The sequence below is a fragment of the Aulostomus chinensis genome, chromosome 5 (assembly GCF_037954235.1).
Source record: "Aulostomus chinensis isolate RoL2024-O1b breed Wild chromosome 5, RoL_Achi_v1.0, whole genome shotgun sequence".
NCBI classification, from domain to species: domain Eukaryota; kingdom Metazoa; phylum Chordata; class Actinopteri; order Syngnathiformes; family Aulostomidae; genus Aulostomus; species Aulostomus chinensis.
This window is the reverse complement of record NC_141324.1, coordinates 25,461,611-25,478,985: the sequence shown is the minus strand read 5'-3', so window position 1 is coordinate 25,478,985 and position 17,375 is coordinate 25,461,611. Positions and strand designations below refer to the sequence as shown.

Genomic DNA, 17,375 nt, shown 5'->3' with positions numbered 1-17,375 from the left:
CGGAAAACCCCAAGGGAATTTCTCCAAATATAGAACAAATATCTGCTAAGAATCAAGGATGACCTGAAACAACTGCGGGGGTCAAAGGTCAAAGTCACGGTGATAGGCACACACTGGAATTTCTAGTCATAGTGTTAAACTGGCGCATTTTCAGAGTGTCACAGCAACCTATGTATGCCTTCGTTCGTCAGGTACTCAGTGTTTCAAGTTAAACTTAACTGTGTGTGACATCATACATAATGGCGAGCGTTAGGCCACAGACGTCTGCTCCTACGCTGCACAGTCATCAGGCTGAGGCCTCTGTGGGGACGACAGGCATGGACGCCGACTTTCTTTCAGCTGGTTGCAAACTACGCCTCTCTCTCTCTCTCTCTCTCTCTCTCTCTCTCTCTCTCTCTCTCTGTCGCTCCCTGTGCTGCTACAGGCTGAGGGCGATGTGGCATCCTTGAACCGCAGGATCCAGCTGGTGGAGGAGGAGCTGGACCGGGCTCAGGACTTGTGACATTTGTGGGATTTGTGATGAAACAGTTCCAGAGGATTCGGGGTCTTTCATGGACCCCATCATGAGGAACATCTGTATGATGGCGATGAGCATATTTGGTGCAAAACAAAAATCTTTGGGATGTTATTTGGATGAAACGAAAACGGCTTCAAAGCCAAAAGTGTATTCTACACTTACATGTTTCCTGACAAACATGTCTTATTTGTAAAGACGACTCCTCCCACCTGCTCACATACAGTGCAGGCTACAGGCTTACATACATTCTATTTCTTGTGCGTTTTTAATTTCTTGCAATTTTTTTGTCAATGCAGACAAACTATCACTTGTTTTTTCTTGAGTAATGTCATAAAAAAGCTATATAAAGATCACAAAAACAAATGTTATATACGATTATAATCTAATACTTACTTTATACACCATTCCAGGCAAACCTAAAGAGTGATTGTTGAGCTTAAGTGAAACTGAAAGGAAAATGAGCCAAGGTCCAAAGGTGTTTTACATTTGTGGAAATATGATACCTGATGAATTATCCCTGTGTGCATATAAAAGCCTCACCTGTGCAAGGTTGATAGACACAAGAGTGCACATCAGGAGCAAGAGAGGTGAGTGACATGCAGCTGCACTTACTTTGTGTAGTTGAGAGGGAAGATGCAGTGACAGAATGATCATTGGACAAGTTCCTAAGACTTTTTGCTTCCAGTTTTCTTGGGGTTTTTTTTTGTGGTGTCGGTTCGTTTGCTAGATTAGGCCAAAAGGGTTTGGATTTTTTTGTAATGTTGAGATTTCAGGTTGCAAAGCATGAAAGTGGAGGGAATGATAACACATTGGCTGTTTTTGAAATAATCTGAAACCTAGTATTTTTTTCACCTTTTTTAACAAAACAGATGTATTTTCCTCCTGATGAAAGCATTACAGGAATTGATTGATCCATGCGGAAACATGTGTCAACACTCATTTATTGAGTCCCCCCCCCCCTTATCTCATTCATTTGCAGATAACACACACACACACACACACACACACACGTTCAATGTTCAAAGTTTGATGTGCTGCTAGGTGTTGGATAAGAACGGCAGAGCAATAAGATTGACTGCAGCATGCTAATTCTGCTTCCATCTGTTTTCTTTTCCAGAGCTCTAACTTCATCCCGACTGCGCCATGTGGGTCAATACCTTCTTCTCCCTGCTGGTCCTGTCTTGCCTGTGTTTTGTGTTTTCACAAGGTATATGACAGTGCACTGGCTTGTGCCTCTTTGGCGGCACTGTGAGCAAACAGTAAAGATAAAGGGAGAGTCAGCGAGGCTTGTGTGTTGCTTAAGTACCCTGCTTGGGAGGATACGGTTTCACTGTAGTGTGTACTAGTTGTTCTTCTCAACATTTCTTGATTCGACATGATCCTGACTTTTTTTTTTTCCTTTCTTTTTTTAGCAGGCTGTTTTGGTTGTTTGTCAGCAGTAACATAGAGGAGTGTAGATCAAGTTGTAGGTATTTTTCCAGACTGTGCTCCTCCTCGTGGGTTGAGGAGATCCATCTCAAATGTGGTCAGGAACACTTTGCTGATGGGTCACTGTAAGGACCGTTGGTGAAAAACAAAACTGTTGTAGATGGATTCCACGCGGTCTCATCATTTCCATTCTTTGCTTGTTTGAAAAGACAGACAATGTTATCAGGTTTTGTCACCCACCCCAGTTAGTGAGGGTCAGCTCATAGCAGATTCAGGTCTCCTCTTAACTGCTGTGTTGATGTGTTTATTCACATTGTACAAATATTGTTGTGTAGGTGTAAAATACAAATGCAACAATTTTTCTATCCTTTAGTTTCCTATGAGGATTGTTGCCTGAAGTATGTGAAGAAACTTCACAAGAGCACGCAAAGAAATGCGGTGGAATACAAGCATCAATTGGCAGATGGAGGCTGCAACATCCCTGCTGTTATGTAAGTGCGCATGAAAAAGAATGCAACGTCAAACTGGTGTTTTCTTGTTTTAACCCGCGTTGAATTAAACCTGTCTTCTCTTATTCCGTAGCTTCACCATGAGGAAGGGTCGTGTCTTTTGTACAGACCCCAGAGAGCTGTGGGTGAAGGAGCTGATGGAGTTTGTTGACAAAAAGCCCAAAACAAAAACGAAACCCAGAAAGGTAATAATAAAATTATAGTAATAAATTCAAGTGACTAAGCGACGTTCCAACAGATGCCTTTGTTCTTAACAGCACCTTAAACAGCGGCGGAACAGAGAGTCAAGGCCGGGGAACAAGAACAGCCCAGAGTAATCTTGCAATCATCTGTAAAGTCTTACCTTCAAACGGTGACAAATATTTTAATGGAGGGCTATTTAGGCCGCTGGTTACAGATATCACCGCATATATCATCCTTTCATTTTGCTGTAAGATAAAAGTAAAGAAATGAACAGCTGATTCTGGCTGGCTAGCCACATTAGCATAGCTACTGAAAATGTAAACTGCTTTTTTCATGCTTTTTGCAGATAAATTTGATGTGTAATTATGTATAAATGTGTCTATCAACTATGTTTATTTTTCAAACTTTGAGGGAGGAAACTCATTTGCAATTGACTGTAATACCTCTTGTTTTTTTTATGTGTTCCTGCTAAGCCTTGTTGCAATAAATTTTCTTATCACCTCCAGCTCAGTGTTGTTTGGTTTTAATTATGTTAAGTATTTGAAACTGAAATTTATTACTGTATGTAGAGTAAAAGTGTAACCATATTCACAGGACTCCAGGAATGTTAAGCCTGTAATATTAACATTTAAATATTTACCATGAACACCAGATTTTTATTCATGTATTTATTTTTACAATTTTTTTTTACAAATTCAAGGTTTCTATAAAACTGGATCAAATCTTCCCAAATACATCATCATGTCAAAAGTTTACACACATGTTGGAAATTCATATGATTCTAAACTACCATCCATCCATCCATTTTCTACCACTTATCCTGTTAAGGGTCACGGGGGGCTGGAGCCTATCCCAGCAGCCCTCGGGTGAGAGGTGGGGTTCACCCTGGACAGGTCACCAGTCCATCGCAGGGCCAACACATAGAGACAGACAACCATTCACACTCACAGTCACACCTACGGTCAATTTAGAGTATCAATCAGCCTCGTCCCCTCTTGATGTCTTTGGACTGTGGGAGGAAGCTGGAGTACCAGAGAGAACCCACACAGGAACAGGGAGAACATGCAGACTCCACACAGAAAGACCCCGTGCCCGAGCCGGGGCTCAAACCCGGAACCTTCTTGCCGTGAGGCGACAGTGCTGACCACTGCACCACCGTGCCGCCTGATTCTAAACCACCTTCAATTAAAATGTATTTAAATTGACACTTATTAACCTTCAAGTACTTATAATTAGCTACCTTGAGTTCACACACGAGTATTTCTTTCTCACTGCATTACTGTTTGTAATGCCAGAAGTCAGAATATGCTAGAGACGCATTTCTTTTGAATCCAGTGGCGATCAGTGATGAAGAACAACAGTCCTAAACTCTTGAATACATTGTGTGGTATAATCCATGTTCGTTCTATACAGCGCTCACTAATAAAAGAGGTATTAATGGTGAACTTTACAAGAGCACAAGACACCTATAGAGAATACTTATTTTCCAGGTTCTCGGGTTTTCAGGTTCCAACCCATTTTTTTTTTTAAAGCGAGAGAGATCAAGGCAATAAGTTTGAAGGTAATGGAATAGGGCCAGTTTGAAAGATGCCCAGAATTCTCATTGATCTTTCATGACTGTAATAAACTGGGGTTTTTTTAATCTCTTGTGTTGCAAGAACAGGTTCTCTTTAGTGGTTATCTGTAGATGCCAACTCTAGTCATTCACCATTTGGCATCTGGAACCAGACTTTTGTTTTAGACGCTGCTGCTAGACCTCACAGGTTGCCTTGTGAAGTGGATAATAAAATTGTTTTTGTTGTCTATTTTTTGTTAATTGTAAATCAATTTTGACTCAACAGTGAAGTTTGTGGCAAAGCCCCAAAATCTGTATATTCCAATTGAAACATCACACTAGAAAAACTGCAGAGGGAAAGCTGACATATAAAGAAATTCAATGATATGCTGATTTACAACTATTTGACAAAAGCTGGTTTTTCTCAATGTCCTAGGCAGCATCTTCACGGGAAACTGCTGGAACTTGCAGCCGATAAAATCTTACTGAGTCATGCAACATGTTTTACCAGGCTGTTGGTGGAGATTAACGGCTGCCACTGTGCGTTGCATGAAGGTGCTGCAGACATGTACGCGCACTACTGTGTATCGTGTGCTTTGAAAGGAAATTGATGAATGGTGAAGGAAGAAATGAATAAAAAAAGAAGAGATAGTTGGGCAATCGACTTTTAAAGAAAATACACCGTTTATGATTTGTTTTAGTAGACTGCCAATTCAGCCCAAAGGGAGAGCTGATAATGACTTGATAGATGTAGGATAGTTTCAAAAGGCTACTGGCAAATACAGTTAGATTTCCAAATCTTTATCACGATTATCATGATGCACAACCGTCAAACGTTAAAAAAAAATGGGGCTGTGTTGTGAGAGTGAAGCTTAGTTTCCTCTCACTCATATCAAGCAGTCTGTCTGTGTTGCTCCTGCATGCGTGCGCAGGATTGGCATCCTGAGCAGAAATTACTCCTCTGTTACGAAACGCTAAACATGAAAGAGAAGTATTGAAAACAATATGTAGAGGAATCTCTTCACAATGAAACAAGTATGATAAAGTATCGGAGGTTTGAGGACAGATTCAAAAGCAAAGATCCAAATCCAGCTCAGGAATCAGTTCCTCGACCTACATGTTATCATGCTACAAAATTACATCAAAATCCTCCCGCAGTTTTTGGAGTTGTCCTACTAACAGTTGAACTGACGCCAGCAATCACATGACCTCGTAAGCTCCCCTGATGCCTGGACCGCTTCTATAATACTGCTTATACATGTTGAGGTATTTATAAATGAGAAAATGTGACCTGCTGGTGGCGCTAATGCACAAGCAAGAGGATAATTACAATACTTGGGACCTCAGATATGTGATGCATGAGAATCTACGCCTGAGCTGTCAAGAGGTTTTACTCTGAACAACAACTGCTGCTGGTATCAGATGAAAAGCCATATCGTCGTTAGTAGGGTTTGTCTCCTGGAGATAAGGACAGTTTGAGCAAAATACCACAGAACCCGATCCAGGACTTGGTGAGCTCTCTACCCGGGAGACTTTCTGTGAACGCTAAAAGTGGAGAGCTTGGAGTTTTATCCAGTTGTATCTCTGCCACCTCCAAAGTTAAAAAACATACAGTAGAGAGTGCCAAAGATTTCTTCACATGGAATTACAAATTACAGCCCTTTTTTTACATATTGGAATTAAATCAAAACAAAAATAAAAGCAGTCAGAACACATTGCTCACATTAACCCGAATTGAAATGACAGATTTATCACTATTTTATCTCGTATACTTGCCAGAAAGCTGTCCTAGCAGCGACTTCCTCTCACCCTGGGAGGTGAACTATGTTTTTATTGTCATACATTTTTCTTTGCCTGACAACGGACAACGATACACTAATGGCTGATAAAAATATTTTTGCAGCACCATTTGAGTTGTTTTTGTATTCTAATGCAGGCTTTGCAAGTTCTGCTGACTGAGGAGCTTTCAGGAAATCTCTTGAGATTACAAATGAATACCAATATCCTGTTTTTTTTATCATTTCCTACACATACTTTTTTAATAGTTTTAATCCAAGGAAAGACATATTTGAAGCAAAAAAGATAAAAAAAAAATAGTTCATCATTGGATTTTTTTTTTTTAAAAAGGACATCATTTCATAGTTTATTGGCTGATACTAAATACAAGGTCAATCAGTTACACAGCACTGTGCCAACTAGGATTGCTAATCAACATATTGAACTGATTTATTGATCAGGATCTCTAAAAACAAACGAATCAAAATCGGGAAAAAGTCAAACACAATGCTAAAAATGGCAAGCCCTTACTGGGCTGCACTTTTCTCACCTTTGCATGATTGATATTCGTGCATTTATAAAAAAAATAAATAATCCAGTGGTTTATCTATTTCCACATGCCTATTGCCTCGGGGAAAGAGCAATGTCTTGCTCACTGTCAGCACCTGCAAAACGTCTTCCATGCTCATGCAAATTTTGACGATAGCTGAAAAAAAAAAACAAAAAAAACAAACTCATTCCCATTCCCATTGACTTCCAGCTCTTCCAGGAACATGGGCACATTCCTTTAATGTCAAATTCAAATGTGAAGCCATCTCCCTTTTTGTGTGACTGCAGTGCTTTTTTACAGAGGTGTTTTTACATACTTTGTTCTCATTTCCAAGAGTTACATGATGAGACCATCAATATTAAGTGTCAGCATATTTTTTTAATGGCATAAAGAGTGGAAACAGAGGAGACAGTAATCTTCTCACTACCGCCTGACATTACAGAATTTTTTACATCCTACTCTAAGAAACAACTATTTGTTAGGGGGGGCAGGTTGAGATTGGGATTAGAAATTGACAGTCGTGTTAAAAATTCTGACACAAAGCTTGTTTTGTTTGTTTTTTAAGAAAAGAGACAGAAAGGTGTAGTGATAAATATATAAAAACCTGTTCATTCCATCTTTACGCTAAGCTAAATAAGCTCATTCTAAAATGCGATTTCCTTTGAGAAACCAGCCTACATGATGATACAAACAATTGATTGTGGGATGTCAAGAAGCCCATCTGAACCAGATCGCCATCTGAATCTGTTCTGGGACTCTCTGATGCACATCTGGTTGTAGCCCACAGCCTCCACAGATCTCCTCTTCTGGATGCGATGTAGTAAAATCCGGTAAGCCCCAGTGATGGGGCTTTTTAAATCGAGGGTGTTGTTGAGGAGATGGGCTTTGGTGATGCCAAGATCTTCCAGTGCTGCTTTGACATGTAATTCATCTGAGGTGAGGATGTATGAGGGCTCTGCTAGGTGGGAGGGAGTAGGGGAACATGTAGGGTAAGCCTCTGGGCATTCAGTGCCTCTCATCCAGTTACTGGCCATGATCTGTGTCATAGTGATCCGCTCCCTGGGCACTGGTCTCAGGAGGCCCTTAATGATATCCTGGCATGACTCAGGTACGTAGGGGGGGATGTTGTAAGAGCCGTTCAGGATACAGCACCTGAGCCTCCCTGTGTTGGTAGCTCGGAATGGCAGGGTGGCAGTCACCATGAAGTAAAGTAAAATACCCAGAGCCCACATGTCTGCGTATTGACCGATGTAACCTTTAGCTTTAAACAGCTCAGGGGCAGCGTACGGCGGAGAGCCACAGAAAGTGTGAAGGACATCATGAGGTCTGCAGGATGTGCTGAAACCGAAGTCTCCAACTTTAATGCAGTAAGTGCTGGTGTAGAAGACATTCTCCGCTTTCATGTCTCTGTGGACAATATTATTTTCATGCTGGGAAAAGAGAAATGTTTCAGGTTCATTTGGTCATCGGTAATTCGAAAATAAATGAACTTTCCTGCAAGCTGTATTGGAGTCTTATTACAGCCTGGAGTTAATACCAACAGCTTGGAAATATCAGTAGCATTTGCTATCATTTTACTTAATTTGCAACAGAATGCACTACTAACGTGAATCATACCATATGCTGGACTGCTGAGAGGACCTGAGCAAACACAAGCCTGCTCTCCAGGTCTGACAGGCGCCCCCTGGTGCTGATACGAGAGAACAGCTCTCCTCCACTGGCATACTCCATCACAAGATACAGCCTCTTGAATGTCTCCACCACCTCATACAGACGCACTATATTTGGATGGGCCAGCTTCTCCATGCAGGAGATTTCTGAAGCGAAGAGTGTTTGTGATTGCTTGTCCAGACGCATTTTATCCAGGATCTTTATTGCCACCCTCTCTGTCAAGTGAAAATCGAAACCAGTTGTAAGCCAACAAGGAACTGATTACATTTCCTTTACAATTTTATAGTGCAAGTTGTGGCCACCTCTTACCATCATGATATCACTGTGAAAGATTTATGACTAGAAATGCACTTTAATTGGAGAACTTCCAAACCTTGAGAGGTTTTATCTCCAGCCAAACATCCTGCTTGCTAACTATTGCGGGGAAAACTAGGGTCAGAAAAGGTCAAAGCATTCAATTTCTTACCTTTGGTCAAGTCATGGATTCCCAGTCTAACCTGGGAGAAGTTTCCTGAGCCGATCTCGCCTCTCAGCTCATAGAGCCCCACCCTCCGTCCAAACGTGAGATCATCCATCACTCTCTCTGAGTGGGTCAGGTTATAGAGGGCCTTCTCAAACGCTGTGGTCAGCATCGCTTCCTCTGGCGTGTTCTCTGGCACTTTTTTTTTCCGTTCCCTAACTTTTGGGGAAATCAGGTTTATGATTTCATCCTCCCTCGCTCTTGGTTTAGCCCCTGAAAAGGAAAATAACTGCTGTTTTGTTTTACTTAATGATGTGAGAAACATTTACAGGATTATACTGCTTATTGTAACTCTATTCAAATCATAAAGATTTAAATGGTGTCTGCACTCACATGCTTTCCCTTTTATGTTCTTCTTACTCCTTTCTGTGTTGGCGGCGTTGTTCCTGTTGTTCAAATACATGATTCCTATCCCAGCGGCTGGGTTTGCTGTTTATAATCAGACTTCTTGAAGATTTTACACAACAAAAATACAGTCAATTACAAACAAGAATATCCAAAAAACAAAAAATAGGAAGGGAAAACGTGACCAGAAAAGATGAGAGCTGCATGACAAGATGTCAAAAGCATGCGTGAGCGTCAGGAAAATCTTCAAAATGATGTTGCTGAGAAAATAAGGGTCTTCCCAGATGCTGCTGCTCTTTTCCTGCTCCGTCTTTCCTGCTCGCAGTACTGTCTCCTGGGTGTGACATCCAGCACTACTGCATGTCAGCCTGTAATCCCAGACACACACAGACAGGCTTTGGCTTCCTTAACCCCTACCTTTGCATGTAGAGCCTGATGCAAGTGTATGAAAGGGACACTGATAGGATTACCTTTACAATGTGCTACCCATGACCATCTTTAGTTAGGGGTCATACGGCTGAGGTCATTACTGCAGTTGCCTTGCTGCGGTTGAAACCATTCAGGAGAACTCACTTTTGCGTAATTTATACAGTATTAAGTATTTAAAACTTACCATCCAATAAATGATTCGTTGGAAACATTTGGTTGCCCAAAGTAGGATTCCCCTTTTCCATCATGAAAAACAAAAAGATTACTTTACCAAAGCCAACCAAAAGTTAATAGAAGAGACCACAAAGAAGAACCTTTGTGTCCATTTGCTTGTAACACAGTGATCCAGACACAGGCCATGAGGTCAGACAGTCTGCAAATACCCCCCCCCCCCCCCCACCGCGATCATCTTCCATTACCCAGACTGGACACAGGGATTGTCTGGCATTCATCATGCATAAGCCGCATGTTCATGTTGTGAGTATAATCCCATCAACTCCTCGTGATCACGCGCTGCACTGAAGCGGATGTGAAGGGGAAAGGTGCGGTGGAGGTGACAAGGGCTGCGTTCCAGCAGGTGTTCTAAATGTTCTAAAGCTATCAGGACGATAGAACGCTGCAGGGGTGAGGTGCTTTTGTTGGCAGACTAAGATGGCAGTATTGCAGCGGATTCCTCCAACCAGAACCCAATGGGATCTTTGCCCTGCTCTGTATATGAGACTTATACATATTGTTCAGCAAGATTATTTTCAAAAATGTATGTCACTTTTATGATTCTGGAAACATAAATTCAGAGGGACGGCATGGCTCGGAGGTAGAGTGGCCATCGAGCAACTGAAGAGTTGTTGGTTCGACCCTCACTTCCCCCAGTGACCATGTCCAAGTGTCCTTGAGCAAGATACTGAACCCTGAATTGCTCCTGATGGCCCTGTCAGTCACCCGTCCAAGGTGAACCCCGCCTCTCACCCAATGTCAGCTGGGATAGGCTCCAGCCCCAGCCCCCCTCCCCCCAACCCTTAACATATAAGCAGTATAGAGGTTGGATGGATGGATGGATGGATGGATACTTAAATTCAGTGGTTCGAGCAGAAAGCTAACATTACGCTAACAAACACTTACGCCATTGCTTTTAACAGACATGTACGCCTCAAAATTCCCACGTGTTATCTATTGATGTGTGTTATTTTATAGGATAAGATATTAAACGAAAAATTTACTTCCGACATTTGACAGAATACCCACTCAAAAATCTTACTGACTCTTAGTCGAGGGAACGACACATTCAACTGGGCTAGTTTACAGTTGCAGGGCTCATTCCAACACCACTCTGTAACCGCAATGTCCAAAACAAATTGACCAGTTCAGAAAGAAAATAAATGCACGCTTTAAAATCATAGATTATTTTGCAATCTACAGCCGTAAGAGAGAACAAAAAATTAACTTAATCCGTCAAAAGGGAAAACATTACAGGCTTGGACTCTAAAAATCAAGAAACTTGAGAGCAACGGCACTACAACCATCATTTCCACTTTAAGATTCTTAATAAATGTTTAAATAATGATTTTTAAAAAAAAGCAAATCCACATATCAATAATCCTTGCAATCTCCCATTTAAAAGGCCTTCAACCCAATCCAATCCAATTTTTTTCCAACTCTTTAAAAAAAAAACAACAACAACATAATGTATGATGAAGGTAATTAAATCAACTAATTACTAACAATCTGGGTTTTACCGGGATTAGAATAGAATTTGACTGTGATTTACTTTGAACTTAATGAAAAGAATCAACGATTGAAACCGCAGAGGGGCGTGACATTAATCAAGGTGTCTGACGGTTATCCCAACGATGATCCGCTGATCCCAGGAGAAATAAGGGGATCACATCAACACATCAAACAAGGACTAACACTTTAAGACACGGATTACAACCTGCAAAAATGTGAGTTTGAAAAGGCATAAACTGTCTGAGAACAGAGCTTTTAGGTTGTCATTTAGATATCAGAATAAACAAAGCGTACATTTTGTTGACTTACTTACGTTTCAATTTGACCTCAAAAAGACACATCACATATCTAGAAACCTGTGCACTACACGGTGTTCTATTCTAATCTTTCCTCTTCCTCTGGGGAGCAAGAGAAAGAGGGATGTGCTCCGCGAGGTCTGTGGCCATTTGGTGTTATGTTGAATAAACACAAAGGTGCTGGATGTTTCTGAAGGTGAGGCTCAGGCCCCCACGCTGATCCTGTTTATGTGTTTGGACCAGGTTTTGTTTTAAGTCCGAGGTGCTAAATACCTTCCCCCTGAGATAAAAGATGATTAATGCCTTTGAGTGAGCGCCACCTTAATGGCTCAAGGCTACTTAAGCACTTCATTAGGGTGAGCTCAGGCCCGCTCAACACACTCGAGCTGCTGGGAAACTCACTCCAGAAACAAGACGGGAGGTGAAAACTTGATACTTTGCTTTGGAGGGTTTGCCTTTGAAGTGGACCTGGCAGTAGGAACACCATCCCAACACATTCGGCATGGAAATTTGATTAGCTCTCACTTTTTTTTTTCTTTTTTTTTTTTTTAAGGCTCCACACCACTTTGAGAGCTTGTTTTTTGGGTGACATTTAGGGCTGTAGCTCAATCTCATATAAATATCAGGGACATCAGTGGGCAGAGGGACACTCAGGATCTGGCAGCTGAGGAGCAGAGTGGGACTAAAGCCATGGATGTACCCCGACAGCGCCTTCTCCTCCTGTGTGCCCTCCACCTGACCAGTAAGTACTGTTTACTGTATTCCTTCTCAGGGATGCTGCACTCACATATATTCTGATCCCTTGCTCACTGTTAAATATAAATATTAGAAGTGGTGTGATGCTGAGAAGGTTTCCATGTACTGAGATCGTTCAAAGAACTTTTTAAGTTATTTTTTCTTGAAAGTCTCATTTTTTGAAGTAACTCCATATTTTATGAAACTGACAGTCTTACATCTTTTGTTTTGGAACTAGTTTTCTGTAAGTATGTTATTAAGGGGCAAACATGCTGCAAATTAAAGCATTTTATCCAACATATGAGCTGTGTTTGAGTGTCCCAGTGTTTAAATTCATTAAATCAACTATTTTATCTAAATTTGTATCTGAAGCAATGTTTATATCATTCATATTTTAATATGATGAGACTGTCAAGCCACTGATGTGTTGGTGTTGTGCCTTCCAGTGACGGGAGTGCTGAGCAAACACATAGAACATAGAAACCTGTTTACACAGAGAGCCTGCTGCAAAAGACAGAGCCACTTCGTCTACATCGGTCAAGGTAAAGCATCCCACTCTTCCAAAGGTGCAGTAAAACAGAGCTCAAAACTGTTATTCACAAGGTTAACTTTGATAAAGTAAGTGAAAACAAACAAGGCACTTGACTTTGTAAGTGAGAAATTTGAATTCACTTATTACCTGGGCATGACAGCTCAGCGCGCTTGGTTAAAATGCTGCAATCAATATTAATCAAATCTTCATTGTCTTTTTTGTATCATTTTTCATGACTTAAAATGAGCCTGTTATGTGTTCAAGACACTCTCCTGCTCCATTGACTTTTATTCTACATTTTAATTTGCTGCAGTATTATTTGTCTGTAAGGTTAAGATGTATCTGACTATAATCAAATACACACATTGTTTTATATATATATATATATATATATATATATATATATATATATATATGTGTGTGTGTGTGTGTGTATGTATGTATGTATTTACACTTTTTTTTCCTCAGACATCTCTGGGAGTCCTGTCAGTGTAGATGTGGGTATGTGCAGGTCACACTGTGGGGGCCCCCCCAGGCCTCCACACGAAGCAGGACAGCAGGAATACTCACAACATGCCTCAATGCTGGAATTCCTTAGGAGCAAAAAAGTAGGTCGGGTGCAGTGCCGCAAACCACCACAGGGGCGCGCCGTAGCTTCATGATTGCTTGTGTGAGACACCTTTTGACAGAGAAGAAGTTGTCATTGATACAACGCAGTACATGACACCATTCAAAAATAATGTGCATACCCAATAACTCATAATATTTAAGTTCTAAATCATGTTTTGTCATGTCTGACACTGCCTGTCCCCCCCACACATAAAAGCTACGGACGCGCGGACCCGCCGCTCCTGAGAGCTCCGAGCCGCTGAACAAGCTTCCGTCCTGCGGGCTGAACCAGGTGTGTGAGCCGACAGGGATGCGTGTGGACCGGGTGCTTCTGTTTGCGGGACCCCGGGAGGTGGAGGTGATCGAGGAGTGTCACTGTGAGATCAAGCTGACACAGTGCATCCGCGTCCCCGCTCTTAGGACATATTACGCCGAGACGCCGTATGAGACGGTCATCGACGTTGGAGGATGCTCTCGGTCCAAGGGCTCCCCAGGTGTGTGTCCACGCTGGAACAGGTCCAAAATGTCCGTTCCCGCCAAATGTAGAAATGTCTGTCACCCTCCTAACCTAAAGTATACATAGTCACCTTCTCGCATGCCTGTGTAAAAATCTCGGTATTTGGTTTGCTGTCGTTAGTTGAATAGTTTATTATATTAATTGTTGTTATCAATAGTTGTTTTCATTGAAATTTTAACTGTCTTAAACATTTGCTTACTTTTTTTTCTTTGCTCATGACAAAATGTTACTTTTTGCTACAGAGCCATAGTACAAATTAGCTTATTGGCTAATATGGATTATTAACTCTTCAAATTTACCCACAGGGACATTGAATGTGTGGTCCAATATTAAAATAGTGCTGATGATATTTTATTATTATTTTATACTCTATTCACTTTATTGAAAAAAAAATATATAAAAAAATAACCCCATAACATCTACTTTAATTCTTGATACTTTCTTTTAACTGCAACCTGCCTGATGGAAAAGTTTCATTTGGCAGTGAAAAATGACATTTTGTGTGATTTTTTTTTAAATTGTTGTTGATAAATATTAGTATATTTTATTCATACATTGTATGTTAAAACATTCCGAATGTAAACCTTTATCAACCATACAACCAAAAGCCCTTTAAATTAATCTGGAAAAAAGAAAAAATTATGGCCATAACTATGTATTGTTTTAAAAGACAATCAGATTAGGAGTGATTGAATCACTAGTCCTGCTACTTTCCTCCTCATAAAGCTTTTCACTCATAACTCATTCACAGATGGATTCTCCTGTCTCCCCACCAAGTTCGACTCAGCCTTGATGGAGACCCCCAACAAAGTGGATGTCATCCAAACCGTGGCGGGCTGTGAGCTGAAGGAGAGCTGCTACAGGGTTCCATATGTGGAGTATTATTATGAAATAGTCCACCACTCAGATGGAGTCAAGGAGGAGAGACTCAAAGTAAGTGTAGACTGTCACTGGATTATAAATATTTTTATTTTTCTACCCTGTAAAAGTAGGGATTATCTGCAACATAGTTCATTTTTGTATTTAAGTTCAGCCTCTCAAGAAAGGCCTGTCCCTTCAAAAGCGTTTTCTTAACACTTCTGACTCATCTGTGCTGGTTTCACACTATCTTTGGTTATTAAGTAGAGAGGAAATGCAGGTCTAGCTGGGTGCCAGACAGTAATGAAGTATCTTTATTCGTCAGTCTCAAGTGTGGAAGACGGCACTTAATCAAGCTAATCCTCTGACCTCTGCACTCCACATCCTGGTGCGAGGGATGTCAGGATGTGTGTGCTTATCCGTGTACAATCTGAGACCACAGGCAAGGTAGACTGGGACATTATAGTAGAGTTACTTTCCTCCCTGGGTTACTGGACTGGGACATTGTAGTAGAGTTACTTTCCTCCCTGGGTTACTGGACTGGGACATTGTAGTAGAGTTACTTTCCTGGAGGGAAGGAATGTCTTTCCATGGAGCAAATGGAGAAACATCTCAGCAAGAGACAAACATCAAACTTAAAAGAAAGTCAGATCTCTTGGTAGCTTTTTAAAAATCTCATTTTAGGAGCTCTTAATTATGGACTATTTTCTATATACAAGCATCAAATATATATGAAGAAGCTTGAAGTTGAATTTCTAGAGGCATTCCTGAGTTTGAGTTGCCTACTGGGCCGCAGCAGTGAAGGTGTGTATGAAGTGCAAACACAAATGGCTCCTGCAGGTGTCAAATCAAAGCAGTTAACATGCTAAACGGCAGCTGCCCCCTCCTGCCCCCCCCAAATCAACTGAGTCAATATTTGTGGGCAGCTGTGAGCTGATTGCGCTCTCTCTGTGTTGCTAATTTTCCACAGGAAATAGATGTGGGCAGATGTTTGGGAGGCTGCACCACAGGAAACCGATGCCTTCTCAGGTACGTATGAACACAGCTGCTACACACACACACATACACACACACACCTCCTCTGGTACTACTCATTACAATTGCCTGTGAGCTCTGACACCCTCTGAGCCCCGCGTGTTGGCCTTTTTAGCTTAATCCTCATACACCAAATGTCCTGGCTGCTCCTCTGTGGTGCTAGCAGGCTTCCAACAGCAGAATAAATTATGACTCTCCAGACCTTACAGTCTCTTCCTCATATAATTGAATTTAAATACTATGATTAGAGGGAGGGGGAGTGCTAGACAAACAAGTACAAAAAGTATTTCATTGAGTACTTAACTCTGTCATCATTAGAACCTGACAGTTTATATTCATTATTCCTACAATTCTACAATTTCATTTAGCAGACGCTTTTGTCCAAAGCGTCGCACAACACAAGCAAGATTATTTAACTTTTGTCTTTCCAAAAGATTTTGTTAAAATTGTGGGAAACGTATTACACTTTTAATTCAGTTCATCCCTGTTATGAATAACCTGGAAAGTAGCAATTTACAGGCCTGGAAATGTTTTGGAAAAACAAAAAAGCCAAAAACTTAGAAAAAAAAATTGCCTTACAGTTTCCTGAATATGAGAGTAAAAATCAAGGGTAATATTTTCTGTTTATTCTTGACAAGGACCAAAAGAATTCCTTACATACTAAGTTGTTTTAAGCTATATTTTAACCGACGTTTTCCAAGAGTGACCGATACATTGACAGACACACGGTGTACACAAGAATTAGTGCGTTGTTGTTTTTTCTACAGAGTAATTTTATTTGTCTGTCTGTTTTCTCGACTGCAGGAGTCCATCTGATCCAGAAATCTGTCACTTGTGGGCTGAAAAACAATCCAACTCCTGTGTTCCTCAAGGATACGACAGCCACAGCTTCCTCAACCAGCATGGAAAGATTCGAACCATCCTCTCCATCACTTCCTGCCACTGCCAGAACTGAGCATTGCGCCCCCTACTGGAAAGATTTACTCAAGACACTGACTCGCAATGGCTGCAACCTATTGATGTTCTTCTCACAAACCATTAGGACATATTTGCCACCTTAAAGTATTATTGTATTATATGTAATATATGTAAAAATGCTAATTTTGTAAATAAATTTAATACCATAACAATCTGTGCGCCTTTGTCATGAGAATCAGAATCAGCTTTCTTGGCCAAGTTTGGAACACAAACAAGGAGTTTGACTCCGGTTTACTAAGATCTCTTTGAAAAAAAAATGACACTACAACACATGTTGAAACTCCAAATAATCCCAGCAATATTTTTGTAAATTTATTTCAGTTTTTCGTGTGCAGTTCAGCGGCCAGGTTGGTAAAAAAGGATTATTCATTTACAGCAAAGAAAAAAAAACAACCAACAACCAACAACACAAGAAGAACAACTTACAACAACAGATCGAGACACAAAAGTCAGCAGGTCACCAGACAGAAGTACAGCGCTTGCATTTTTAAAGATTGGAGAAATAGGTTTTTTTGGAGCAGTAAAACCATACAAACATGACAACAACAACAACAAAAAAACCTAGAGCAAATAGTGTGCATACAATTAAATATAACTTTTTGATTTT

The 17,375-nt window shown here is 40.8% G+C and overlaps 3 protein-coding genes across 8 annotated transcripts; 2 read left to right on the top strand and 1 right to left on the bottom strand.

Annotated features, from left to right (window-relative positions):
* Positions 1-1,047: 1,047 nt before the first annotated feature.
* ccl25a (chemokine (C-C motif) ligand 25a) lies at positions 1,048-3,136 on the top strand. The gene is made up of 5 exons (XM_086205043.1): positions 1,048-1,104; positions 1,635-1,724; positions 2,319-2,436; positions 2,528-2,639; positions 2,712-3,136. The coding sequence occupies exons 2-5, from the start codon at positions 1,661-1,663 to the stop codon at positions 2,769-2,771; spliced, it is 354 nt and encodes a 117-aa protein (XP_086061169.1). The 5' UTR covers positions 1,048-1,104; positions 1,635-1,660; the 3' UTR covers positions 2,772-3,136.
* Positions 3,137-6,316: 3,180 nt separating this feature from the next.
* On the bottom strand, positions 6,317-13,920 carry LOC147261912 (serine/threonine-protein kinase NIM1-like). 6 transcript variants are annotated; one of them, XM_086204202.1, is made up of 6 exons: positions 13,606-13,920; positions 13,342-13,450; positions 9,043-9,422; positions 8,656-8,922; positions 8,136-8,404; positions 6,317-7,948 (listed from the first exon to the last, which is right to left on the bottom strand). In XM_086204202.1, exons 3-6 carry the CDS (start codon positions 9,110-9,112, stop codon positions 7,193-7,195), a joined length of 1,362 nt encoding a protein of 453 aa, XP_086060328.1. In that variant the 5' UTR covers positions 9,113-9,422; positions 13,342-13,450; positions 13,606-13,920; the 3' UTR covers positions 6,317-7,192. The 6 variants fall into 6 exon arrangements, with proteins under 6 accessions (XP_086060328.1, XP_086060327.1, XP_086060330.1 ...); XM_086204201.1 differs by having other exon boundaries at positions 13,614-13,920; XM_086204204.1 differs by having other exon boundaries at positions 9,043-9,156; positions 13,614-13,920.
* Positions 11,745-16,901, top strand: pnhd (pinhead). The gene is made up of 7 exons (XM_086204207.1): positions 11,745-12,246; positions 12,686-12,781; positions 13,240-13,379; positions 13,598-13,874; positions 14,649-14,830; positions 15,726-15,784; positions 16,595-16,901. Exons 1-7 carry the CDS (start codon positions 12,195-12,197, stop codon positions 16,743-16,745), a joined length of 957 nt encoding a protein of 318 aa, XP_086060333.1. The 5' UTR covers positions 11,745-12,194; the 3' UTR covers positions 16,746-16,901.
* The last annotated feature ends 474 nt before the right edge of the window (positions 16,902-17,375 follow it).

Excerpts from the sequence above, each read along its gene's own strand:
- ccl25a (XM_086205043.1), top strand. The coding sequence starts at position 1,661 with ATGTGGGTCAATACCTTCTTCTCCCTGCTGGTCCTGTCTTGCCTGTGT. Across the intron at positions 2,437-2,527 it reads TGCAACATCCCTGCTGTTAT|CTTCACCATGAGGAAGGGTC; the intron begins GTAAGTGCGCAT and ends CTTATTCCGTAG. Across the intron at positions 2,640-2,711 it reads CAAAAACGAAACCCAGAAAG|CACCTTAAACAGCGGCGGAA; the intron begins GTAATAATAAAA and ends TGTTCTTAACAG.
- LOC147261912 (XM_086204202.1), bottom strand. The coding sequence starts at position 9,112 with ATGTATTTGAACAACAGGAACAACGCCGCCAACACAGAAAGGAGTAAG. Across the intron at positions 8,923-9,042 it reads GAACATAAAAGGGAAAGCAT|GGGCTAAACCAAGAGCGAGG; the intron begins GTGAGTGCAGAC and ends TTTCCTTTTCAG. Across the intron at positions 8,405-8,655 it reads AATCCATGACTTGACCAAAG|AGAGGGTGGCAATAAAGATC; the intron begins GTAAGAAATTGA and ends TTCACTTGACAG.
- pnhd (XM_086204207.1), top strand. The coding sequence starts at position 12,195 with ATGGATGTACCCCGACAGCGCCTTCTCCTCCTGTGTGCCCTCCACCTG. Across the intron at positions 12,782-13,239 it reads CTTCGTCTACATCGGTCAAG|ACATCTCTGGGAGTCCTGTC; the intron begins GTAAAGCATCCC and ends TTTTTTCCTCAG. Across the intron at positions 15,785-16,594 it reads GGAAACCGATGCCTTCTCAG|GAGTCCATCTGATCCAGAAA; the intron begins GTACGTATGAAC and ends TCTCGACTGCAG.